This window comes from Cetorhinus maximus, chromosome 3 (assembly GCF_964194155.1).
Source record: "Cetorhinus maximus chromosome 3, sCetMax3.hap1.1, whole genome shotgun sequence".
Taxonomy (NCBI): domain Eukaryota; kingdom Metazoa; phylum Chordata; class Chondrichthyes; order Lamniformes; family Cetorhinidae; genus Cetorhinus; species Cetorhinus maximus.
Genome location: NC_135881.1, coordinates 104161881 through 104188997, shown reverse-complemented (window position 1 = coordinate 104188997; position 27117 = coordinate 104161881). Strand labels below are relative to the sequence as shown.

The window sequence follows — 27117 nt, the reverse complement described above, 5'->3', positions numbered from 1 at the left end:
GGCTAAATGACCTACTCCTGCTTCTATTTTCTATGTTTCCATGCTTCCATTAGAGTTAACTACAATTAGCCTTACAAAAGCAATATACTGCAGATGCTGGAAATCACCGTGCTGCTGGGAAGGCAGTTCCAAGGTTTTGATCCCGTGACAATGATCAGAGTAGCTGTGATGTTTTGTTTTCCACAAAGCAGGGAAGTTGTCAGCATCAATGATTGGTCCTTAAAAGGCATCATAGTGATGAACAAAAAATATTTCAAACTAGAATTTAATTTTTTTTCATTGAAGCATTTGTGTGCCCCATAAATTTATCTTCAAGTACATGATTCTATAACTTTGTTTTCAACAAGAGTGTAAATACAAAATGTGGAGCAGTACACTATTGAGTACACTATTGTGCATATTGCAGAAAATATATTATGCTAAAATAACTGTCAAAACTGTTCATGAATTAATCCAAATGAGTTACCCTGTAAAAATAGTGGATGCACAAGAGTACATTACAAAGCTACAGTATAATTTAAGAAGTCAAATTATATTAACAGACAGTAAACAAACCAGTTATAAAAATGCTCTGATTAACAACTTGCTGGTTTAATCTTCTCTCTACATGTCTTATTATTGCATTAGTATGACATTTTAACATTGTCATAAGTAAATCATCCTATCAAATTACTGAAAGAATGATACTGTCGCACGAGATTGTCCTGTATCTCAACTAAAACATTTCAGACTGAATATACAAGAACATGAAACAAGGTTAAGCAAGGTTGAAAAAAATGAGCAACAAGTTCAATTATAAAAGTTATTAACAGATGTGACAGCATGAATAACAATTGGCTATTACGTTAGCTTTCTACCTTTTTTAACATCAACATATGAAATTAATTTGACCTGCCCTTAATATCAATTGCGTCAATCATAGCTATTCACTCAAAATTTGTTAAAATGCAAATGAAACAATTGGCACTTGTTTGTGTGGCAGAGAAATCATATACCATAGTATAATATGGTTAGTTACAGTAGTGGTTACAGTTATTCAGCAAATCTGCAATACAGTAGTAACTTTCTGTAATTTCATAAGTACTTTATCCATTTTAAATAAATATAGCTATATTTGAGTGCATTCTACTTTTGTGTCCGCCCGCCTCCCCCCCCCCGCCCCCACTTCTATCACCACTGAGCCATGAACAGCTAAGACTGATCTCTTCACAGCCTCTGTTAATGTTGTTCTCAAGTCAGCCACTGAGAGGTAACAAGGACCCAAAAATGACTAGCCTTCTTTTTCCTTCATTCTCTTTTGAGAAGGAACTGGCACCTGCTCAGCATTACACAAAAGCACAGCTGAGACTGACAACTCAGCAGCTGCAGCAATCAAATCAGCTCCAACATGCTCTGCCATTGCATTGCCATGTATTCAAATGCTATTTTAATGTATATACTTGCTTTGCTGATACCTTTCAGAATCCAGACATCGTGTCAAATTCTTCGTAGCCCTGGGAGAAATTATATAACTTGGTCAGGGTCCAACCTTCACATGGTTAGGAAGCACTTGTCAGGTTTCTGCACCTATGTCTATTTCCAATGAATGAAAGGCTATAAAATCTATTTTTGAGGGTGAATTTTTAAAATTAAATTGGCTGATATGCTTTACCTAATACAAACATCATGTTTCCACGTGATTTAAATCCCAAGTTTAGCCATTATACTACCAGGAAACGAAAAATTAATAATTACTTAAGATGAACTGATCTCTTCATTCCATAGCAAGTCAACATATTCAAACATTTAGCAGGGCATTATTTGTGGTTATCGGATGACATTTTTTGATTCTTTAAAGCTTTTAAACTTTTGGATCTCAATTCAAACTGCACAAATAGCTTCCTGGGAGGCTAAAGATGAACAAAAGTCAGAGTAGATTTAAGGAATTGCAGAGAGTTAATTTTGTTATGTTTTATTTTTAATAAGCTCATTCTAAATACAAATAGCCTCAGTGTTGGCACATGGGGCATTTTTAAATAAAGGATCATTTTTACAACCAAGTATGTGTGGAAGGCCTATAAATCTAATTTTGCATATATGGTATTTGGCTCAGGAACAGTTTATGCAGACAGTTTTTTAAATGATTGATATTTACAATATGCTATTTCTGAAGGGTCAAGGTTTTAAGTATTTTTTCTAACTCTGTTCAGCCTCTCAGCTGTGGAGGACTGAAAAATAATTTACAAAAACTGATGGAGTAATTTATAACCCTGGTTTAGAGATTATCTGATGAGGTATGGGGGTGGGGGGATGATGTACATTTTGTAGAACTAGAGTCACATAACATCAAGACATTTGAAATATAATAAACCACGGCAAAAATTATTTCAGGAGAATTTTGAACAAATTTAATTCCCACAAACCCTGAAAAATTGCTTTTTGATTGCATTTTATATTAAATGTTGCTATTATCTGATTATATATTTATTTGAAACTAAGTTGAGATGAAGACCAGCCATGGTCTAATTGATTGGAGGACCAAGTTCAAAGGATAACTGACCTAATCCTGTGAATAATGTTTGCCATGCAGCTTCCTTCCCGTTATCTCATCCCCTTCCCTCTTGCCTATTTATCCTTATTCCTTATCATCCTTATCCTTATTCCAGTACTAATTTTTCTTCCCAAACCTCGACACTTTTACTCTTTCTCCCTTCCAACCTATCTTCTCCCCCAAAACTTCCCCCTTGTTGACCAAGTGTCAGCATGGCTCAGTCTCTCACATCTGAGTAATCTATTGAAATCAAATTGCTCTCTTTTTTTGTTACATGTCTAGTTTTTAAAAAATCCATTCACGGGGATGTGGGCGTCACCAGCATTTAACTTCTTCAAAGATTATCTGATGAGGTATGGGGTTGGGGGGAATTTAAGAGTCAACCACATTGCTGTGGGTCTGGAGTCACATGTAGGCCAGACCAGGTAAGGACAGCAGGTTTCCTCCCTAAAGGGCATTAGTGAACCAGCTGGATTTTTACGACAATCGACAATGTTTAATTACAGATTTTTATTGGATTCAAACTTCACCATCTACCTTGGTAGGATTTGAACCCAGGTCCCCAGAGCAGAGGTCTCTGGAATAGTAGCCCAGTGCCAATATCACTATGCCACCACCTACCCTCTAGTGTCAGACCTTTGTGTTAACTTTATATTGGAAAGTTGCTATGTACATTACAGAAAGAATGCCATTACACTAGCGAGGATACAGCGGAGATTTATGAGGATGTCACCAGGTATTGAGAGTTTTAGCTATGAGGAAGGAGTGGATAGGTTGGGGATATTTCATTTGGGACAGAAGAGGCTGACAGAGATTTAATTGAGGGTGTATAAAATTATGAGGATTCCTAGACGGAGCGGACAAGAGCTGAGGATGGGATTAAGCTGGATAACTTTTTCAGCTAGCATGGAAAAGATAGGCCAAAATGACCTCCATCGGTGCTATAAATTTTTCTATGTAAACTTATTATGCTGTAATTACATTCTCCTGCCTGCGGCAGTGCTGTAGTGCCTTAGTTTTGCTTTTACCAGCTCCTAAGTCCGTACTGCAAAGAATCTCCTGTGTTCCAACCAACTCTACTTCTTTGCTTCCCAAACTGCAGTATGTTTTGCAATTTAACCATAAATAATAATCTCAAGAGAGAATGTTTGCCTTGAAAATGCAGACTAGATATGTATATATTTGATATATCTAATTATCTCATTCAAAACCTCACATAGTTTAGTCAAATTATCTTCCACCCTTTAACTCAACATCACCTGAAAACTACTTGATCTTGACTCACTGTGGGCAAAGTTATAGGAGCTCAACATTATATATATTAAAAAGATTATTTGGATTCACATTGTCCACATTTAGGAAAAAGGGTACTAAAATCCAAGTTATCCAAATACTAGGTATAAAATGAACATCAAATATAGACACACTATGCTGCTTAGCTAATTGAAGAGCAGCAGCTGTTGGATTGCTTCCATGCCAAATTCCTGAAACGAAGAATGCCAATAGATTTGGCGAAGATTGGCAATTCACAATTCACTTTGAAGCTGAAACAAAAACAAAAAATCACTTCCTCCTACCTACCCCTGGGACCATGACCCCACCGCCAAACATCAAGCCGTTGTTTCCAGGACTGTCACTAACCTCATCTCCTCTGGAGATTTTCCCACCTCAGTGTCCCAGCCTCAGACAGCCCGCATCTACCCCCTCCCCAAAATCCACAAACAGGACTGTCCCGGTAGACCAATCATGTCAGCCTGTTCCTGCCCCACGGAACTCATTTCTTCCTATCTTGGCTCCATTCTTTCTCCCCTTGTCCAATCTCTTCCCACCTACATCCGCGATTCCTCTCACACCCTACATTATATCAACAGTTTCTAGTTCCCTGGCCCCAACCGCCTACTCTTCACCATGGACGTCCAATCCCTCTACACCTCCATCCCCTACTAGGTTGTCTGAGGGCTCTCCGCTTCTTCCTTGAACAGGGGCCCAAACAATCCCCATCCACCACCACTCTCCATCTGGTTGAACTTGTTCTCTTACTGAACAATTTCTGCTTAAACTCGTCTCACTTCCTCTAAATAAAAAGGTGTGGCTATGGGTACCCGCATGGGCCCCAGTTGTGCCCGTCTCTTTATGGGGTATGTGGAACAATTCTTGTTCCAGTCCTACTCAGACCCCCTCCCACAACTCTTTCTCTGGTACATCAATGACTGTTTCAGTGCCGCTTCACGCTCTCATTTGGGCCTGGAAAAATTTATTAATTTTGCTTTCAATTTCCACCCCTCCATCACTTTCACACGGTTCATCACTGACAATTCCCTCCCCTTCCTTGACCTCTCTATCTCAATTTCTGTTGATAGACTGTCCACCAATATTCATTACAAGCCGACCACAGCTACCTCGACTACAACTCTTCACACCCTGCTTCCTGTAAGGACTCCATCCCATTCTTTCAGTCCCTTTGCCTCCGTCACATCTGTTCCGATGATGCCACTTTCCAAAACAGTACTTCTGACATGTCTTCCTTCTTCCTTAACTGCTGTTTCCCACCCACGGTGGTTGACAGGGCCCTCAACCGTGTCCGACCCATCTCCGGCGCCTCTGCAGTCACACCTTCCTCTCCCTCCCAGAACCAGGGTCCCCCGTGTCCTCAGTTTTCACCCCACCAGACTTTGCATTCAAAGGATCATTCTCCGCCATTTCTTCCAACTCCAGCATGATACCACCACCAAACACATGTTCTCTTCACTCCCCCACGTCGGCATTCTGGAGGGACTGTTCCCTCCGGGACACCCTGGTCCACTCCTCCATCACCTCCAACACCTCATCCCCTTCCCACAACACCTTCCCATGCAATCGCAGAAGGTACAACACCTGATCCTTTACTTCCCCCCTCCTCACGGTCCAAGGGCCCAAACACTCCTTTCAGGTGAAGCAGCGCTTCACTTGCACTTCCCTCAATTTGATATACTGCATTCACTACTCCCAATGCGGTCTCCTCTACACTGGAGAGACCAAACGCAGACTGGGTGGCCGCTTTACCTAACACCTTTGGTCTGTCTATAAGCATGACCCAGGCCTTCCTTTTGCTTGCCGTTTCAACACACCACCCTGCTCTCATGCTCACATGTCCAACCTTGGCCTGCTGCAATGTTCCAGTGAAGCTCAACGCAAACTGGAGGAACAGCACCTCATCTTCCAATTAGGCACTTTATAGCCTTCCAGACTTAACACTGAGCTCAACAGCTTCAGATCATGACCTCTCTCCTCCATCCTCACCCCTTTTTTCAAATATTAATTTTTTATTTTTTATATATATATATTTTTTTCCCCTGGCTAGTTCTATTGTTATTATTTTAAAAATTTATTTCCATTCATTGTTTTATCACCACCTTTTAGCCTATTTCGATCTTTTCTCACACACTGTCCCCTCCCCCCACCCCACTAGGGCCATCTGTCACTTGCTCATCCTGCTTTCTACTCTTAATGTCACCATTAGCACCTTCTTTAGCCAGTATCACCACCATCAACACGCCTTTGACTTTTTGTTTATGACATCTGTTACAATCTCTCCTTTGCCTCCATCTATCACTGGCCTTCTATCCAGCTTCACCTGTCCCACCCCTCTTAAACAGTATATATTTCACCACATTTTAACTTCTCTTTAGTTCTGAAGAAGAGTCATACGGACTCGAAACGTTAACTCTGTCTTTCTCTCCACAGATGTTGTCTGACCTGCTGAGTTTTTCCAGCAATTTTTGTTTTTGTTTCAGATTTCCAGCATCTGCAGTATTTTATTGTTATCACTTTGAAACTGCCCTTGAGAAGGTGAATAGAAGTCTGTTTTAGGTATATGTAACCTTTTCTTCTGGAATGCAGTTATTCTTTCAATCAATAAGAATACTGAACCTGAAACTACTAAAATTCTCAGCAATATCAATGGCTGTTAAGATAGTTCTCTGAGCATTCACAGCAATTATATTGGATATTAGAATGATTAGAAAGAAAACAGCAGGATTTTTGAAGTTCTGTCTTTTAGTGATTGCAGAGCATCAAAGCGCTACCATTATGTTGCTTACATTAATTTTCATAAGGCATTTGACCGGATATCATATGATTCTTATAAAATATCAGTGGGAGTTCGTCACTATGTACAGGTAGATGAGAGACTCACTGAACTTATCCATCTAAAAATAGAAGCAAAAGAAGGTGGTGCAATCAGGGTGACCAGATGTCCCTTATTTTATGGGATTGTCCCGTAATTTTATGTTTCATCCCGTGTTCAGTTTGTTTGCTCCCCAGGACGACATATGCCCAGTATTTCTCTGCATTGACTGGGAGACTGCTGGGCAGTCTCTTCTTGCTGCTGCCCTTGTATCTTTGTTTTTTTACGCATACATACTCTGATATCTGCTGAGAGAAAGAGACTAACACATGACTGACTGATGTCAGTAGTACATCATATCCCACCTGTTAACCCTTTATACTTCAGCAATGGCAGTAAATTTGTAGTGACAGAAATCACTGTGCTCCTGTGCATGCACTTCAGTCAGCTAACTTGTTCATGACTCACGAGGTCGTCTGGAGGTGGCACTCTGATAGAAAGGTAAGTTGCCAAAGGTGGTGGGGTTCAGTGGTGGTGGCAGGGGTGGGGGGAGTAGCACCGCAGCACGAGTCTCAGGGAGAGTCCACATTCTGCAGACCCAGAGGGGTCAGGAGTGAGCAGCGGAGCCAGAGTTCTCTGCAGGGTTTGGCATGACCAGTGGGGGTGACAGAGTAGCACAGTCTGAGTCTCAACAGTGTCCAGCAGGCCTGAGTCTTAGGCAGGATCTAGCATATCCAGGGCTGCAGAGTAGAGGAGGAGGAAGTTGGGAAGAGGGACTGCTGAGTCAGTAAGAAACCTCCTTGACTTCTGCCTATCAACCATCTCCTTATCCATATGGTCATATTTTCCACAATTCCATCTGGCATTTTCTTTACCTGTGGTTCCTTATCAACTGCCTATTGAAAGTTAACATAAACCACATCCACTTTATGTCCTTTATTATATCCTCTGTTATTTATTCAAAGAATTCTAGTGTGCTCAAGCATGACATGATCTTTAGAGGTCCCTTCAAACTTGTCCCTGTTTAACTCAAGTTTCTCCGTGCACAATCTAATCTGATCCCACACTAGACTCGATTAGCTTCCCATCAATTGGTCTAGGGTACCTGGGTGTATTTATCCTCTCCACAGAATTTTATAAAATCATGGCCAAAGTTTCAGCTATTTTTTCCCTATCTCCAACAGGTTTCTCAGAAGTAAACCATAATATCCCAGTAATCTTTCCATCTTAATTTGGAGTAACTTTTTCAAAACCATTTCTTTTGATAACAACCTCCACATGGAAATTGATTGAAATCGTATTTCAAATTTAAGTAACAAGGAATTTCTCATCATTTACAATGAAATTGTAAACCAGCCCCACCACTTCTCTCCACAAATTGATGTGGCATAAAACAAAGTAATGTGCACAAGCAAGCTCTATAAGGACAGAGACATTTTTAGGACTTCTTTTTACAGATGGCTTTTTAGTGCTTCAGTTAGCATTAGAACATGTAGGTGACAAATCAGCCATTCAATTAGTTTAAATCTCTGAAGATAATCAATCTCCTCCCCACTCTTTACTGATCTACGCACAAATTTCTGTCACTACAAATTTACTGTCATTGCTGTAGCATAAAGGGTTAACAGATGGGTTATGCTAATGTATGACGTAGATGATGATATACTGCTGACGTCAGTCATTCAGGTATTAGATTCAAGAGAGGTTGGAATCATGCTTGCTCTGAAACCTGTTTAAATGTAGTTCTAGTAGACAAGTGTTAAGCAGACATCAGATTGTCTATAGTGTGTCTACTAACCAAGTCCCACACCTAAAGTCCAGGATAGAAGAACACATCCCAGAACAATTGCTATCACCAGCACTTATTAATAGTGAATAGTGAATGTACAGCTTGTTACTCTTCCCCATTTTTCCATTGACCCTTTGTCTTAATGAATCTACACAATGTTTTAAATATTACAATGATCGCAAAACATTTGCTGAACACCTCTGAATCCAAGTAAATTGCATCTTTAGGGTCAGCCTTAATCCAATAGATTTGTGAGGGCAACCTTCCTAACTGCTCATGAGATCTTTGGCTTTTACATGTTCATTATAGCTCTTTATATGTGTCTTCAAGCATACTTTGCCGCTTCTGAATACAGTAACAATATTCAATAGCCTTCAGTACAGTAAGTCCTCACTTCAAGTCACCCCATTTAATGTAGTTTCATTTTAACATTGTTTATTCTTTAGGGCCTGGTCTTCCAATTTGCATCGCTATTTTCGCTTTTACATTGTTTGTAATCTGCATTCTCCCCATCCCCAAGCATGCTGCGCTCCAAGCTAGTCATTGTCATGTTCTGATGACAGAGTTGTCACCAAAGGCTAAAGCTGCGGGGAGAGAGAGTGAGGGCCAAGTTCAGGAAGTAAGATGAAAGGTGAGTATATAGGTTGAGATACAGACCAATCAAGATTTTGAATGGTGAAACAGGCACAAGAAACTGAATGGCCTACTCCTGTTCCTAAATCACCTCACTTGAGTGAAAGTTGACTTTCATCAACTGTGGGGAGATAGTGGCCTCAATGGTAATGTCACTGAACTACTAATCAAGAGGCCCAGACTAATGCTCTAGGGATATGAGTTCAAATCCCACCATGACAGCTAATCAATAAATCTGGAATTGAAAGCTAGTCTCAGTAATAGTGACCATGAAGCTATCGTTGATTGTTGCAAAACCCATCTGGTTCACTAATGTCCTTTAGGGAAGGGAGTCTGCTGTCCTTACCCAGTCTGGCCAAAATGTTACTCCAGACCCACAGTATTGTGGCTGTCTCTTAATTGCTCTCTAAAATGGCCTAGCAAGCTAATCAGTTATGACAATTAGGCTTGGGCAACAAATGCTGGCCATGCCAGTGAGGCCCACATTCTATGAACAAGTATAAAAAAATAAACAGTGCATTCTGGAATTCTGAACAAGCTGGGAAAATTACTAAATAATTTAAAGCATTAAAATTGTTGTGTACAACTAGTAGCTCACTATCAAATTTGTTATGATACAGAAATGGTATATATGTACAGTAGTCACAATTTTTAAACTCAGCTTAAAACTTAATAGTGCCATGGGATCTTATACGTCCACCTGAGAGGGCAGAGGACAGATGGGGCCTCGGCTTAATGTCTCATCCGAAAGATGGCACCTTTGACAGTGCAGCATTCCCTCAAAACTGCACTGGAGTGCCAACTTCGATCTTTGTATTCAAGTCCTGGCTGATGCTAAATATTTAACTGTCTGGGAATAGAATATTACTATTTGCTAGTCAAATGTCAAAATTTATTTAAATATTTGGTGATGCCAGCAACAATAGACATATGTAATGTTGTTGAGTGAAAGTCCCAGCTGCATGTTTCAAATAAGGAGTCAACAATCAAAGCAAAAGCAGCCAGTATGAATAAATATAAAACAATTACTCAGTGCTCCCACTGAGAAAGTCACATGATATTCTGGTAACATTGTCATCAGAGAGGGTTTTCCACATTTAACATAAAAGATGTAGCTACAACCTATGATTCTGGCAGCTACATCATATCAGTTTTTCTTAGCACAAATCTGGATTCTACATTTTATATATATGTGCTAGCCAATGAGTTGGAGGTGGGGCAGGATTTACGGCAGGATTCACAGCAGACAGGCAAGTTTGCAGCAAAGTTTATTTACTCAGCAAGCAGCACATTTAAAAGGAGGTTCTACAAACTCCAATAAACAGGTACTTAACCTACAACAATGTCTCCCAATAAATAGTGGTTTCTCCAGCAAAATGCAGTGAGCGAAGGATAGTTATATGCAAATTGTGTGCATAAAATCAATCCCAGTCATTTACAGTTGAGATTGACTGGGGAGCTACCCAATTATCCCCGTTCTAACTGGGAATATGAAGTTTCCTATACTTTAACAATGTGCCTTAATCCCAAATTTTGGACACAGGAAGGCCTGCGTTCTGTCTGGAGAGTTAAGATGTTGAGGGAAGGAACATATCAGGAATGAGATTTTAAAACCCATTAGGGTTCGGGTGCCTACCAAAGCACAAGGTTTAAATTAATCCTTATGTTTGCTAGTACTCTGTTCAACCAAACTTATCCAAATATTTCTACAAAGCTCTGAACAGTCAAATGAAATCAAAACATTAACTCTGTTTTTCTCTTCACAGATGCTGCCAGGCCTGCTGAGTTTTTTCCAGAATGTTTTGTTTTTATTTCAGATTTCCAGCATCCACAGTATTTTGCCTTTACCTTATCTCTGCATCTACAGCAAATTACAAGATTGTGAAAAAACAAATGTTTCTTTTTGAGGGGAAAATGATATCTAGAAGCCATGAATACAAGTTAGTCACCAAGAAATCCAATATGGAGTTCAAAAGAAACCTCCTTATTCAAAGAGCAGTGTGAAATGGGACTTGTTATCACTGGGAGTGGTTGAAGTGAATGCCTTTAAGGGAAGCTAGACAAGCACATAGGGGAGAAGGGAATAGAGGGTTACAATTAGATTTAGATGAGGAAAGATGAGAGGAAGCTCCAATGTAAATAAGTGGACTGGTTGGGCTGAATGCCCTGTTTCTGTGCCATAGACCCTGTGGGCTGAATTTTCTGTTTGACGGTGGTGGTGGTGCGGTGCGGTGGAGCGGGGGTGGACCCAATTGCTGCCAGCGATTAGGTCCGCGCCAACATTTTACGTGGGCGGGCCAATTAAGGCCCGCCCAATGTAATGCGCAACTCCCGAGGATAGCCGGGAGTGCATGGTCCACCGGGTCCAATGGCCACCTGGTGGCCTGTTTATCTGAAGCATGGCAGCCTTTGCAAGGCTGCTCACAATGGCAAGTGGAAGGGCTCACCGGAGGGCTTCTGGTGAGCAGGCCAGTCTGGAGGGTAGGCCAGCGAAGTAGGCAAGGCTAGAGGCTGGGCAGCGGGAGAGGCCAGGCCGGAGGGTAGGGCAGGGAGTGTGCCCCTCATTTCTTGGACGATTGCTTTGCTGCCCTCGAGGCGGAGGCTGCACAGCGGGAGGTGCCAGTTCCCCAGGATGGGAGGAGGAGGCCCCCCTACATGACGAAACACACCTTTGAGGAGATGGCGGAGGTGGTGAGCTCCTGAGATGTGGTGCGGCACACCTGGATCCAGTGTCGCAAGCGCCTGAACAATTTGTTGCACTCTGGCAGGGGGAGTACCATTTTGGCATTGGTCATGTAACCCAGCAGGTCGGCTTACATCCCCCCTGCCAAGCCTGAGTGTAGTGACTGCATTGAATCATTGACGGCATTTGTCCTTTGCTGGGTGGGCCAGCAGATATTGCCCATGCTGTGGTCAGCCTGAGAGGGTGATGGAGAGATGTGTTTTGCCCCCGCAGCATGTGTTACACTGAGTCCCACATAACTGGTTTGGGGGCAACCTGGAGGAGCTGCACCTTGGCGATGTGTTTCAACTCCAGGGCATGTCCAAGTCAGGGTGAAGACATGCTGGGAGTGGAGCTTCAAGGTGGTGTGGCAACGAACCATCTGCTGCGCTTTGTGCCCCACGCGCTTGCGCTTCCTTGCTATGGAAGGACATACCATGTGGTGCCTAATGTGATGTAGGCAGCATGAGTCCAAGTGGGGCAAGCGGAGGGTTGTGTACAGCAGGCCTAGCATCTTTGTGTGAGTGTTTGGCAGCAGTGGGGTGAGGAGGCTCTGGAGCCCTGATATGTCCCACTCTGGGTGGGGTGGGCCGTGCGCAAAGAGAATCCATATGCAATTTGCACTAATCAGTGCTCATCTCCTTTTCAGGAGAAGGATGCTCATAACGCGGCAGAGCATGCGGTGACTGGCAGTGGCCAGGCGCAGTTCGCCATTCTTAGCCATTTCGAGCAGGAGGCCCTAGATCTGGAGAGGCGCCATGTGCCAAGGTCCACTGGTGTCGCTGAGGCTGGGGTGCCACGGCCAGGTATCTTTGCCCAGTGAGGTCAGCATTGTTCTCCCAACAGCCATAGCACTGCTGAATGTTGATTGATTTAATTTTGCAACATGTCTTGACCATTGGTTATGGAAGGATGAGCTCATAATGATCCGGGGGACAGGGATGCACTTTGACATTGTCTCCACATTAACTGATTCACTGTCCTTGTTCTTCCTTTCAGCATCATCAGAGCAGGGCCAGGAGGGAGCAGCAGCAGAGGCCCCCTCTCACACCTGAGGGGCCTGAAGTCTCACCAGGGACACACCATTTCTGCAAGGCAGGCACCAGCACAGGTACTAGCACCTCGGTGGGAAATCAAACATCAACTAGTGTCCCGGGGCACAGTGGTGAGGGCACTTCACAGTCACTGGAGGAGCTGGCAGAGAAAGAGTGCCCATGGCGCCAGCAATCAGAGCTGCAGGGTACCAGGCACATGCTCAGTCGGTGCCTGATGATGTGTCTCTGGAGTCGTCCGCAATGCAGCCGGTGCAGGAAATGTGGCCAGGTGTGCGGGAGCATCTGGAGGAGATGCACGAAGCTATGCTTGGCTTGCTCACCATGGTGGAGTCGTCTAGTCCGACGATCGCAGAAACAATGAGCCACATGTCCGAGCGCCATGCATCCTTCATGGACAGAGTGGTGACTCTCATGGAGAGGCTACTCCAGGAGACCCGTCAGGACCTCCTGGGGATGCGCTCTGACCAGCAAGCCCTCACATCGGCATTGACCTCAGCTGGTCAGTGCCAGTGAGGGAGATGGTTTGGGCATCAACTTTCCCAACTTGGTGCCCATCCATCCACGGTGAGCATGGAGGCCCGAAGCGGCCTCACGTCGGCACAGCAGCTGCCTCACGTCGGCACAGCAGCTGCCTGGAGTCTCTGCTGGCGCCTCTCAGGGCACTGTGGATGAGGGCGGTAGCTCCTCCACCCCTCTCCCAATGACCGTAGCATCCGGTGAGGCTGCAACGACTGGGGAGATGCCAGCTGTGGAGCTGGCAGCTCCCTTGCAGGCAGGGCCAGCACAGGCTCCACAGGCCAGAGGACGACTGCCAAGGTCATCGAGGCCAACAGGACAGCAGACTGTCTCAGATGCCACTCCGAGCGATGGGGCAGCACCAAGATGTAGCACCCGGAAATGAAAACATAAGGCACCTTAGGCACACCATGGGTTTTTCACTGGTGCTTTTGTGTTGGCCCAAGATGAGGTCCTTATGATTTGCTTTGTTTTGTAACACTATCGTCTTTTTTTTTTGGAATAAGTTGATTTGCTTGACATAATAAATTCAGCTATGTCACCATGGCTGAGGGTGCCTCTTTTCTTCTGCATATGTATGGTTTCCAAAACTGTAATGAGTGCATTGTTGGACACTCAGCTTTATTAACAAGGCCCTTAGTGAATGTTCCCAGCCTGGCAGATTTTGCACTTAGGTGTCAAGTATCAAGCCTACAGCCCAGGCTTGTCCTGGTGGTCCATCTGTGGTGTGCTAGCTGATGGTTCATTGGATTAAAGCCTCCCTGGTGTCCCTGCTTCCCTGGAGCATGCCCGGGTCAGCGTCTACCCCCTCAGCATTTTCCTGTGCATGCTAATGCTCGGACTCACTGCTGGACTCATCATGTGCAGCCGCAGCCACTGCGTCTACATCTTCATCGTCCGCTGCAGTCTCCCTTCCAGCGCAAGATTGTGGAGTGTGCAGCATGCTACCACTATCACTGAGACATGATCTGGGGGTACTGGAGTGCGCACCTTGAGTGGTCCAGGCATCGGAAGCACATCTTGAGAAGGCCGATCGTTCTCTCCACCACAGCCCTTGTGGAGGCGTGGCACCTATTGTACCGCTGCTCAGCTTCTGTTCTTGGATGGCGGAGAGGCATCATGAGCCACCTTCTGAGGGGATAGCCCTCGTCACCCAGCAGCCATCCATCCAGCCGGGCTGGAGCACTGAAGGGCCCCGGCACCTGGGAGTGTCTGAGGATGCAGGTGTCGTGGGAGCTGCCTGGGTACCTTGCACAGACTTGTGTCTGAGGATGCAGGTGTCGTGGGAGCTGCCTGGGTACCTTGCACAGACTTGTAGAATCAGCATCCTGTGATCACACACTATCTGCACATTCATGGAGTGGAAGCCCTTCCTGTTGACGAAGGCACCGGGCTCACCTGCTGGCGCCTTGATGGCCACACGTGTGCAGTTTATTGCACCCTGGACGTGGGGGAAGCCAGCAATGGCCGCGAAGCCTCTGGCTCGCTGTGTCTGGCTTGCCTGGTCCCAACGGTAGTGGATGAACCTCAATGCACACCTGAAGAGAGCGTCTGTAACCTGCTTGACACAAGTATGGACAGCTGATTGGGAAACACTGAAAAGATCACCCACTGACCCCTAGAAGGAGCCAGAGGCATAGGAGTTGAGGGCAGCTGTGACCTTCAGAGCCACTGGCATGGGGTGTCCACCCACACAGTTAGCGGAGATCTCAAGGCCATTCATCTGACAGATATAGTTGACTGTCTCCCTTGAGAGACGGAGCCTCCTTTGGCACTGCACCTCAGACATATTGAGGTAGCTGCTTCGCCGCCCGCGTCTTCTGTGGCCCCTTCCACCTTGGGCTACTCTTAGCCCTGAGCCCCTTGTGCCTGTGCCTGTCCTCCCAAAGGTCACTCCCCTGGCGAATATGCACTCCTGGCCTCCTCCCCCTTCTAGCCCTCCCATCCTCCTCAGAGGAGCTGCCTCCAGTGGACAGTTCAGCTCCCATACCCAGGCTAAGGGAAGGCTTCCTGAAAACTGCAGGACTAGAAAAGATTCCTCACTGCAGAAGGTTAAGAGTCCAGACAAAGCAACTGGTATGCATTTTGAAGTATTGTAGATCACACAAGCAAGTTTCAAAAACTTTCATAAATAAATACTTGACTGTGTACACTCACGACCCCAGTGAGCCCTCTTATCCCATCCTTGGATGAGGTTTATAAAATTGTGGCCTACCCACCTGCCCTTTGTGCCCATGCGAAGATTGCACGGGTGCCGAAAAATCGGCGTTAATTAGCACCTCAAGGGCCTTAAGTGGGCCATTAATTAAAGGCAGACACACGTTGGACATCATCATGCGCCTGCCCAGCGAAATATCGCGATGGTGCGCGATGACATCGGGACGCTCACTCGATGTCAATGCGCATCATTTTACACGCAGACTTGTGGGGCCCGCCCCCGCACACCAAAGGGAAAATTCTGCCCTAGGTGTTGCTCAGGCCCTGGTCCAAATCATTTTTATATTCAGGGAACAGAAGTGGACCCAGCAGTGACCATTAATGTACAGTGTTTTCAATTCTTCTCCAATACTAGCAGCAATTATGTATCCTAATTCTTTGTTTCCTGTTCGCGCATATTTCCTTAGACCCCCATATGCACTACATCAACAGTATTGCATTCTTTAAGCTATCACTACTTGTTATTGACTTTTTGTTTCTATTTTGCTCTCACCTTTCCTTTTAGCTCCACTCCTCAATTTCTCACTTTCCATATCACTTATTTACTTTTTTAAATCCCTCATCCATATTAGGTGTGCTCCTAATATGTTCCTAAAAAACAGGGAGCTAACTGAAAGAACAAAAATTACCTTCCCATAAGTAAACATGCAATGAGTGTGTGTTACATTCCTGGCCTGTAATTTTTACATTAAAAACCTATTGGTTGCCTTGAACCCACTCATTCAGTCCATTACATTGGTAGGGGTAATGCCACAAAAACGGTGAAAGAGACAAATATTTACCACAGAAGTGGCAATGCACTAACAGTATATATATTCAACTAATTTAAATGAGAAATTTATATCTTATATACAAACTTACTTCCTGAAACATTCTTCTAGTTGGCTGAAAAGTTAATCTATTAATTAGATAATGAAATTAATCTATTTACAAATCTCTTATTGGACCTCAACAAATATCCATATGCAAATATTTTTGCACTTGAGTATCATGTGAATCATAAGCATGATATGTGAAGTCAATCATATGTGAACATAAATAAATGTAATAGAGATCTTCAAAAAGCAAGATACAAGCATAAAAAAACTGGTACAAAACGTCATTCTAATCACTACATGGCTTGGACATCTGGTTTCAGAGGTCAAAAATCTTTATGAAAATTTAAGGTTTGCATAAGATTTTATGTCATGGTTAATTAGCGAAAGTAGTGATTAGCTTAGGATAAGTCACAACAGTACACAGCAGTATAATTTGGTGTGTTTGAAGGAATAGGTGGAATGGCAATTTTTTTGGTTTGTACTGTCCTCTTACAAAAAAACTATAAGTATGATTTTCATGTCACACTATCACAAGATGGCTTAAAGCTGTTTCTGCAATATTTGAAACTGTGACAATATTTCATATTGCAGATGCATTTCAAAATAATGAATACTACATCTGTTACCTTATGAAGACCTTAGCTTGACCAAAACATTATGGTAGATGAATACAGATATATATTTTATTAACTGCTAAATGTAGTAAAACATGAGCCATATACATAATAAAAACAGAAAAATGCAAAGATTACAGACCTGAAACGTTAACTCAATTTCTTTCTCCACAGATGCTGCCAAATTTGCTGGGTATTTCCAGCAATTTCTGTTCATATTTCAGATTTCCAGCATTGGGAGTATTTTGATTTTGAATGAACCACATACAGTAGAGTAATACTACTACAGATTTTATACATTCTAATGTGCTGTGCATTTAAATTTCTTTGTTTTTAAAGAGATAACTTTTTTAAAATGCAAATGAGTAATTACACCAATATTATGAAACTAAGGAATCATGTTGTGATCTGAAATCCAAAACTGGAATTATTTTTATGCAGTACTGGTTAAGACATACAGTATAAGTATATTGCATCACAGTCTTGCTGAAATTGGATATCTGAGGAACAGAAAACCTGGATGCAGTTTAAATGATATTAATTCATCAATTTATAAGTACAAAGATTCCGACATTTTGTGTTCTAGATCACACATTTTGATTTCCAATGACAGCCATCTTCAGCAGTCTACAGAAATAGCTTGCTGAACAATAATAAAACACTACCTTTCACAATATTAGAAAAACCAGGCCAACACTGCCTCTGCAGAAATTCCTGTTTGTGAATGATAGCACAGATACAGCATCCTGGAGTGTACTGTATCCCTAAACAATAAAAGAACCCATTCACAACAACTGTAAAATTCAGTGGGTATTAGTAGGCTCTATTGTAATGATCGAAGATGAAATGGCAAACTTGTGTTTTCTCCTATACAAATCACTAAACTGCAGCTCAACAAGGATAAAACATGAACAGCATTTATTGAACTTTCAATTGGGATGATCATAACAATATATTTTTACAAGTGATAGGAAATATTTGGGAAAGAGAGCCCCCTACATATCATAAATAGTATATCAATGATCAGTTTTATTCAGTAGTTTCAGGAGAACTGTAAATAAAAGGATACTCTGTACTCCTGTGAAAATAGTTAGGTCTTTAAGAGCTGGTCAAAAAGATAGAGGTCAAGAATGCTTGCTGCATGACCTCAGAATGTTGCAATGCATTTTAAGGCTTTTAAAATATTTACTTTGATTTTAAATATTTACTTTTAAAATATAATAACTGTTGTTATTCAGGCAAATGCCGCAACTAATTTGCACACAACACAGAAAGCAATGTGACGAATGACAAGTTAATTTGTTAGCCAGCATGCTGGGAGAACTCGGCTCTTTGAATAAGTGCCATGGGATCTTTTACCTGAACAGTCAAACAGAGCTTTAATTTACCATCTCGACAGAAAGATGGCATCTCAGGTAAGTTCCGTTACTGAGAGAGAATAAATTAAATGTCAGTTTGGATCAAGTTCTTGAATGGGACTTCAATCCGCAATCTACTGAGTGCTATTAAGCTAAGCTGACACTAGCAGTGGGAAGTTTAGAGATTTCTCCAAGTCTTAATACACGCAAATCACTCTCATGTAGGGTTAACTCCAGATGAGTCTGCATACAAATGGCAGGGCAACAGATGATGAACTGCTTGGGATAGAGACCCAAACGTGTCGTTGCCTTTATCTGTATCATAGATATCCAGGATTGCAGTCCTGTCACACAACTTGGAACTCACAGAAATTTTCTGCAACAATTCTACCCACATCCTCTGTCCTTGCCTCGACAAGATGTTCAAACACCATCTCATTACTGCTCCCTAGCTGGTGGGCGACTAGAGCTTGCAACGCTCACTTCAGGAACCATTCCTCCATCTGTATAGTGCAGACTGCCTCCAACTGCTTCTCAAATTCAATAACTTGTACTCAACGGTTACCCATAGACACTTCTTGCACCCATGGTTGTCCTGGCAACTCAATTTCCAGTACCTCCCACATCAGGTTAAGTTCTGATGAAAGGTCATTAATCTGAATGTTAACTCTGTTTCTCTCTCTACAGATGCTACTAGACCTGCTGAGCATTTCCAGCATTTTTAATTTTTATTTCAGATTGCCAGCATCCATACTATTTTGTTTTTGCTTATTAAGTTCCATTGTGTAGCTGCCATTATCTACATTAAACATAATTAGCATTATATATCCTTCAGATAACTTAGCAACTTAGAAGTTTACTGCAAATACTCTCCCCACTGCCCTCTATAATAAATGGACCCACAAGCTACAAAATAACGAAGTAGCTTCAAACCAACTAGACATCAAAAGTGAACTCCAATCCTGTGAAAGTTTCTCTCACTCTGCTGGCCTCGCACAATCTCGCTACTTCAAACAACATAAGGCTTAATTGCTTTAGTTGAAGAGCTCACACTGGAACAGGTTCAGTGGACTAAATGACTTCCTTCTGTGCCATTGATTCTATAAACTTACACTGTAACATAAACTGGGGGAGCAAATGCTAACTCAACAAAGTTCAATTCAGGAAGAGCTGGAGAGCAGCGAGTCACGTGACCTGGAGAACTTAAACTAATAAACAAAGACTAAATATTTTCAATCGGAAGGAAGTGGAAGATTATTTCAAACAAAAGACGGTGTCAAAATAGAAATTGTAATTTATTTATTAGAAATTTGACTTGACACATTCTTTTCAAATAAAGGGCCAAACCTTCCGGTCTCCAGGTGGTCAAAGACCGGATGTATGACTGAAGATGCGTGTCGGGACTCTGTGGAATTCCTGACGTGCAGACCCATGTGGGAATTGCCTTGGAAGTTTAAAATTCAATGGGCAATTCCCCTGCTCCCCAGGACCCTCCGTGAAAGTCTCTGACTCTGAGCTAGAGTCAGAGGCTTGGGTCAGTTCCACCATTTAACTGAATAGTTACCCAAGAAATGTTAGACTGATTAAAACTGATTAAAACACCTTGGTAACTCCACAGCTGACCCTCTAATCACCTCCCATCCTTTGATTACCCCCACCCCGACTACCTCTTCAACCACCTGACTATTCCCTGACCTGGCCGCCTCCTGACGCAACTATCCTTCTCCCCCAACCAACCCCTGATAACTGGCTAAGCACCCCACAAACTGACTACACCCTTCACCTCGATTACCCCCATCCCACCCCGACCACCAGACTACCCGCCCAACCAGACCCGGCTATTCCCCGACCCAGACCTGACTATTCCCCGACCTGACTGCTCCTCCCGACCACCCAACTACCCCTTCCCCGACAACACAACTACCCTCCCAACCACCTGACAACCCCTCTGGACCACATGACTACTGTCCCGACCAGCTTCCTGGCCACCCAGCTATACCACCGACCAGACTAACTTCCTGATCTGACTACCCACTCACCTGCCAACTCACTCCAGCAGATTAGTCACAGAGTGGAGGATGTGGGAGGGGGAGGTCGACAGAAAGGGTAAGGGATGGCTCAGGGGGTCGCCCTCCCCACCACCCTCCACCCCCAACCCCACCAACCTCTTTACTGATGCCACTCCCTCAATTAGGCACCGAATGCCTTAGAAAGAGGAGCACCCTTCCATTCCCCCAAGAGCACACAGGTAAACCTGACAGGGTTTTGCCTTTCAGGCTCTCGTTGTTGAATGGCAGCAGCAGCAGGATGAGGCCCTTAAGTCATTGTCTTCAGCCCCACCATAAACTTCCCTTCTTGCCACTGGCTTCATCACCCACCCCAGCCACTCTCTTAAGTTGAGCCAAATTATCCATAAGATTCTGATCAAGAGTTTTAAAGCCCACAAATTACACCTCAAGACTATTTCGTTCCACAATGCTGCTCACCCCACCCTTACCTCAACCTCTGCACTACTGAGACCCTTATCCATTCCTTCATTATGTCCACATTCAACTTCTTCCATACTCTCAGTCCATCCCTTCATTCCTTCAAACACTATAAAATCCAGCTTATCCAAATATCCTAAGACCACACTCCTGTCTTCTGCATGCTCTTTAATTTGCATTGGCTACCAGTCCCATATATCTCACATTTAAAAATCCTTGCCCTCTTCTGTAATTTCTTTTATGGTCTTGTCCCACCCTATTTTTGCAATCTCAACTAACTCTCATATCCTATCAAATTCTCTATTCATCTGACTCTAAGCTTCTATGGAAAGCCTCCCATAAGCCTTTCCCATCAGTGACTGAGCATTCAGTTATCTCGGTCAGTGTAGCATTTGTCTATACTGATGAGATAATTTGGGAGAAAATCTAATTCATATTCAATTTCCTATAGCTATACTTAAATGAAAATTATGCAACACTTCACCTTAAATCAACAGCTTGTTATTTTGTACAGAGAAGTATATGCTAACATTATGCAACAAACATATTCCAACACAATACTCACTAAGGATATTTCTACCATCACACTATTTCTATTTGGAGCACATGGAAAAGGTTCCCACAATGACTGCTGCATGAATTTCCACTATCAACAATATTTTTAGTTAGAAAAAAAGGATATGAAAAGTTTAGATTTAGTGAGTCATGTCTTTTACAAAGCTAAGGCAGATGGATGAAGTTAAGATACAAATCAGCCATGATCTAAGTGAATGGCAGAAGGTGTTGAATAACACGCATCTGTTCCTATTTTCCTATCTCATTTGTTTTCCAAACATGCTGCGATTATCTTGTGACAAACAATCTACAATGAAAATGTTAACCAGCTTTTTCATTTACACATGGTGTTAGATTTGTATATTTTCAACATTGCTACTTTCCTTTCTTTCTATTAATAGTAATTATTCTGGTAATCTCCCAATACAGTCACTCAAATAGTATATTCTTTGAATGCTGGTTCCTCACTTTATTGAAATAGAAAATTTACAACAGAAGGAGGCCATTCAGCCCATCACATCTGCCCTAATATAGTATTACCTATTGTTGGAAAAAAAGAGACACGCTGTCAAAGCTTTTCATCTTGCACTCATCAGGGCTGACACAATAATGCCAAATTTCAAACGAAGTAACCACTGATACTGCATGAGAAAAGGATGCAATGCCTGGACATGTTTCTAACATTAGATGTGATTCTGCAAACAGACATCACTTGCTTAATAATCCCAAGTTTGCTAAGAATTACACTAACAATCAATTTAAGATTATTAGTCAGGCTCGCAATGTGGCTCACTTACGCTTGCTAGGACCTACATATATTCTAATGGAGGAATCTAACCTCGGCAGGAAAAGTGAACATGTCCTGGAATTACACTTTTTTTGAATTAAACAAAAGCATCGAGAGCAATAGTTCCCTGGCTCATTCTTCATGGCAATGCCTCAACTAATCAAAGGCAACTTGCCAACCAATCAGCACCTTTCCTCATGTAGCATAAATTGCTGCTCCCTTTGAAGTTTGGCATTTTTGCACCTAAACTAATGAGTGCAAGGCAAAAAGGTGTGTCTTTTTTCAACAGTACTCAACCACCAAGTGACTATAATGTTGACTAGTAATTTTAATTGTGTTCTACACCCCAAGGTGAAATGGCTGCCAACAACTGTGAGCCATGACCCTACTTCATCGTTACAGGGCCTCTGGTCTGATTGGGAAGTGATGTAAAACAAAAGCTTTGGAATTTCTCTTCATGCATCAAATAATTTCCTGCACAGGAATTGATTGCTGTGCTTTTCTATATAACAACGGTGAGTGAGCTTCAAAAAATAATCCATTAGTTGTAAAAATCTTTGAAACAGGCTCAGAATGTGATAAGGTATAATAAACTCTAAAGGCGTCAAGGTGTATGGGGGGAGCGCAGGAGGGCAGCTTTGAGATATTGGATCAGCCACGATCATAGTGAATGGTGGAGCAGGCTCAAAAGGCCAAATGACCTGCTCCTACTCCTATTTTCTATAAAAACAAAAGCTCTTTCTTCAAATCCACATATATCTAATCCATATATATCTAACTTACATAACTGCTACATTTTCCCCCAGCAAACTCAATGTCCAGAAACAAGAGGTAGAATTAATGTAAAAGCAAAATACTGCGGATGCTGGAAATCTAGAACAAAAACATCAGTACCTGGAAAAACTCAGCAGGTCTGACAGCATCTGCGGAGAGAGATACAGTTGACGTTTCGAGTCCGTATGACCCTTCATCAGAACAGAAAGATGAATTCAACTTCTTTTCTTCCTTCTTGAACTTTACATCTGTCCAGAAAGTGGTAATTCATATATGCAATGCAACAGGACTCTAGTATCTTGTCCAAATATCCATTTGTTATGAGAGAGCCAGGACAATCAGCAGCATCACCTTGGCACTAAACATAAATCTAATCTTGTCCTCAATTGATGCATACACATTCCAAGTTTGCAGAGAGGGAGACCAGATGTAATAGAGAGCAAGAAGCCCAGATTACTTTTCCCCACTTTGCCAAGAAATACTAGGGCTAGGTGTTGTGCCCCAGGTCTATTCAGTTAATCTTATGTTAAGAGGCTCCTAGGATGATGGCTCAGTATTATGTCATATTAACATAAATCTTATGCAATATGACGGCACCAAATACATTTTCAGCTTAAAACTGCGAACTATGCATCAAGCTAGTCCTTGTTAGTTTTTTTGCAATAAATAGATTTTTATTTCGGCACCGTCTGATGTTTTCTTTCCTTCTCTATGTCTATTGACAAATGACAATTTTAGCGCCTTTCACAAAATCTCACAGAACAAAGGACAGCTGTTGCGGAAATGCAGGGAGCAGAAGAATTAGAACTCTCCCTAGAATAAGTCTTCGCTGTTCTACAAGAAATGGTGGAGAGCGAAGTAAAGCTCTCTATGGGGAAAACAGTTTTATCACAGCCAACTTAACTGTTTAAAGAGGCTGGATACAGGAACCACTGGAATTCTGGATTGTCAGAACTGTTGTGACCTGAGGGAGAGGGGGATTTGTCGAGGCATAACTTGTTGGTGATAATTGTATTCAGGAAAACTCAGGAAGAGTGGAATGATTGCCAAAGGACATTTGAAGTTTCAATCTGGCATGATGGGGAAAGATGACCATCCACTGGAAAGCTGGGAGTGACTCTGGGACTCTGCTACATATCTGCCAGAAATGTAACATTGAGTAAAAGCTTTTCATAAGACATATTTCGGTTGTGCTAGTTAGTGAATGTGGAACTTTAACATTTTCTTTAGTTTGATGTATCAGTAGCCTGTTAAACTAAAATCAACATAGGTCAAACATTATTTGTTACAGCAAAAGTATTAAAAAGTGAAATCTTGCCCTTTGGTTCTTTCCGTTGGTCATTTGGGAAATTAATTTCTTTCAAAAAGTTAGCGGTCTCTACAGGGACCATAACACCATGTTATTGGTTACTTATTAAACCAAGTCAACCAGGCCAACTTTTAAGACACTCTAGATCTGTTCTTAAGCAACTATACAAATTATGAATTTAGTAATTAACACTTCTCATTTAATGTGCTGAAATCAGGTTCCTATATTAGTTCTAACCATTAAAAAAAATCAAAATAAAAGTTACATAATGTCTTTTCCCAGGTGAACAATGGGAGCACCTAAACCTCAATTGCATGTACATTTTTTCAGTGCCAAGAAAAAAATGCTTCTTAAACGACACCTAATAATTTCCAATCTATGCAAAGCAGCACTTATTTTGAATATCAGATTACAAAATGCAGTAATATATAATACATATTGTTTTATGCTTTACATTCACAGAGGGTGGTGTAATGGTAATAGCTACAGCTAGCAATCCAGAGTCTCAAGCTAATGTGCTGGGGACACGGGTTCATATCAGAGTTGGTGGAATATGAATTCTATTAATAAGGCTGGAATTAAAAGCTAGTTTCGGTAACGGTGACCATGAATTGGCAATTGTCATAGAAACCCATCTGGTTCACGAATGTCCTTTAGGGGAGGAAATCTGCCATCCTTAGCTGGTCTGGCCTTCATGCAACTCCAGACCCACAGCAATGTGGTTAACTCTTAAATGCCCTGGCAAACCACTCAACTGTATCAAACCACTAAAGAAAAGTCAATAAGAAGTGAAACTGAACGGACCACTGGCTTGGGAAATGAAAACAGCTCACCAAGCCCTGCCAACACGGCAAAATCCTCCTTAATAATATTTGGGGGCTTATGCCAAAATTGGGAGAGCTGTCCCACAGACTAGTCAAGCAACAGCCTGACATAGGCACACTCACCGAATCATACCATACAGACAACGTCCCAGACACCACCGTCACCATCCCTGGATATGTTCTGTCCACTGGCAAGTCAAGAGGTGGCAGCACAATGGTCGGGAGAGAGTTACCCTGGGGGTCCTCAACGTTGATTCTGGATCCCATGAAGTCTTGTGGCATTAGTTCGAACATGGGCAAGGAAACCTCCTGCTGATTTCCACCTCTTAGCTGATGAATCAGTGCTCCTCCACGTTGAACACCACTTGGAAGAAGCACTGAGAGTGGCAAAGGGACACAATGTACTCTGGGTGGGGGACTGCAAAGTCCATCACCAAGGGTGGTTCGGTAGCATCACTACTGACCGAGCTGGCGGAGTCCAAAAGAACATAGCTGCAGACTGGGTGTGTGGCAGATGGTGAGGGAACCAACAAGAGGGAAAGTCTTACTTGACCTTCTCCTCACCAATCTACCCTGTCACGAATGCATCTGTCCATGATAGTATCACTAGGAATGACCACCGCACAGTCCTTATAGAGATGAAATCCAATCTTCACATTGAGAATACCCTCCATTGTGTTGTGTGACATTACCTCTGTGCTAAATGGGATAGATTTCAAACAGATCTAGCAACTCAAAATTGGGCATCTATGAGGCGCTGTGGGCTATCAGCAGCAACAGAATTGCATTCAACCATAATCTGCAACCACATGGCCCAGCATATCCCTCACTTTACCATTACCACTTAGTTGGGGGATCAACCCTGGTTCAATGAAATGTGAAGAAGGAGCGCATGCAAGGAGCAGCACCCAGCAAACCTAAAAATGAGCTGTCAATCTGGTGAAGCTACAACACAGGACTACATCTATGACCACAGCATAAGCAGCATGCGATAGACAAGCTAAGTGATCCCAACACCAACGGATCAGATCTAAGCTCTGATGTCTTGCCACATCCAGTCTTGAATGGTGGTGGACAATTAAACAACTAAGAGGAGAAAGAGATTCCACAAATACGCCCATACTCAATAATGGAGAAACCTAGCACACCAGGGCAAAAGACAAGGTTGAAGCATTTGCAACCATCCTCGGCCATAAGTGCTAAGTGGATGATCCATTTCAGCATCCTCCGGAGGTTCCCAGCATCACAGATGCCAGCCTTCAGCCAATTCAATTCACTCCACCTGATATCAAGAAACAGCTGAAGGCACTGGATACAACAAAGACTATGGGCCCTGACAACATTCCGGCAAAAGTACTGAAGACTTGTGCTCCAGAAATAGCCATACCCGTAGCCAAGCCCTTCCAGCTATAACACTGGCATCTACCCGGCAATGTGGAAAATTGCCCAGATATGTCGTGTCCACAAAAAAATAGGGCAAATCCAATCTGGCCAATTACCACCCCATCATTCTAACCTCAATCATCAGTGATGGTAGGTGTCGCCGACAGTGCTGTCAAGCAGTGCTTACTCAAGGGTAATTAGGGATGGGCAACAAATGCTGGCTGAACCAGCAGTGTTGCCCACAGCCCATGAACAAATAAAAAAATGATCCACAAATAAAAAAAACAAGAACAACCCAAGTCTATCCAGCCTCTCTTCATAACTTAAATGTTTCATCCCAGGCAACATCCTGGTGAATCTCCTCTGCACTCCCTCCAGTGCAATCACATCCTTCCTATAATGTGGCAACTAGAACTGCACACAGTACTCCAGCTGTGGCCTCACCAAGGTTCCATGCAACTCCAACATGACCTCCCTACTTCTGTTCCCAAAATGCAGTGTCTAAAACTGAATTCAGTATAGGGGTCTGAACAAGGTTCTATACACTGAAGCATAACTTCTTCACCTATTGTATTGCAGCACCACCCACCCCCACCCCCCACCCCCCAAGCAAGCATCTAATTAGCCTTTCAATTATATTTT

The 27117-nt window shown here is 42.8% G+C and overlaps 1 protein-coding gene across 5 annotated transcripts in view; it reads right to left on the bottom strand.

Annotated features, from left to right (window-relative positions):
* Positions 1–27117, bottom strand: part of umad1 (UBAP1-MVB12-associated (UMA) domain containing 1) — a 152269-nt gene that overhangs the window by 99034 nt on the left and 26118 nt on the right. The window contains exon 2 of one of the 5 annotated variants that reach the window (XM_078538797.1): positions 18388–18427. The exons of the other annotated variants lie outside the window; for them this stretch is intronic. Coding sequence (XP_078394923.1) covers positions 18388–18409 — 22 coding nt within the window. The 5' untranslated portion in view covers positions 18410–18427. The remainder of the gene's footprint in view (positions 1–18387; positions 18428–27117) is intronic. 5 annotated transcript variants of the gene reach the window in all.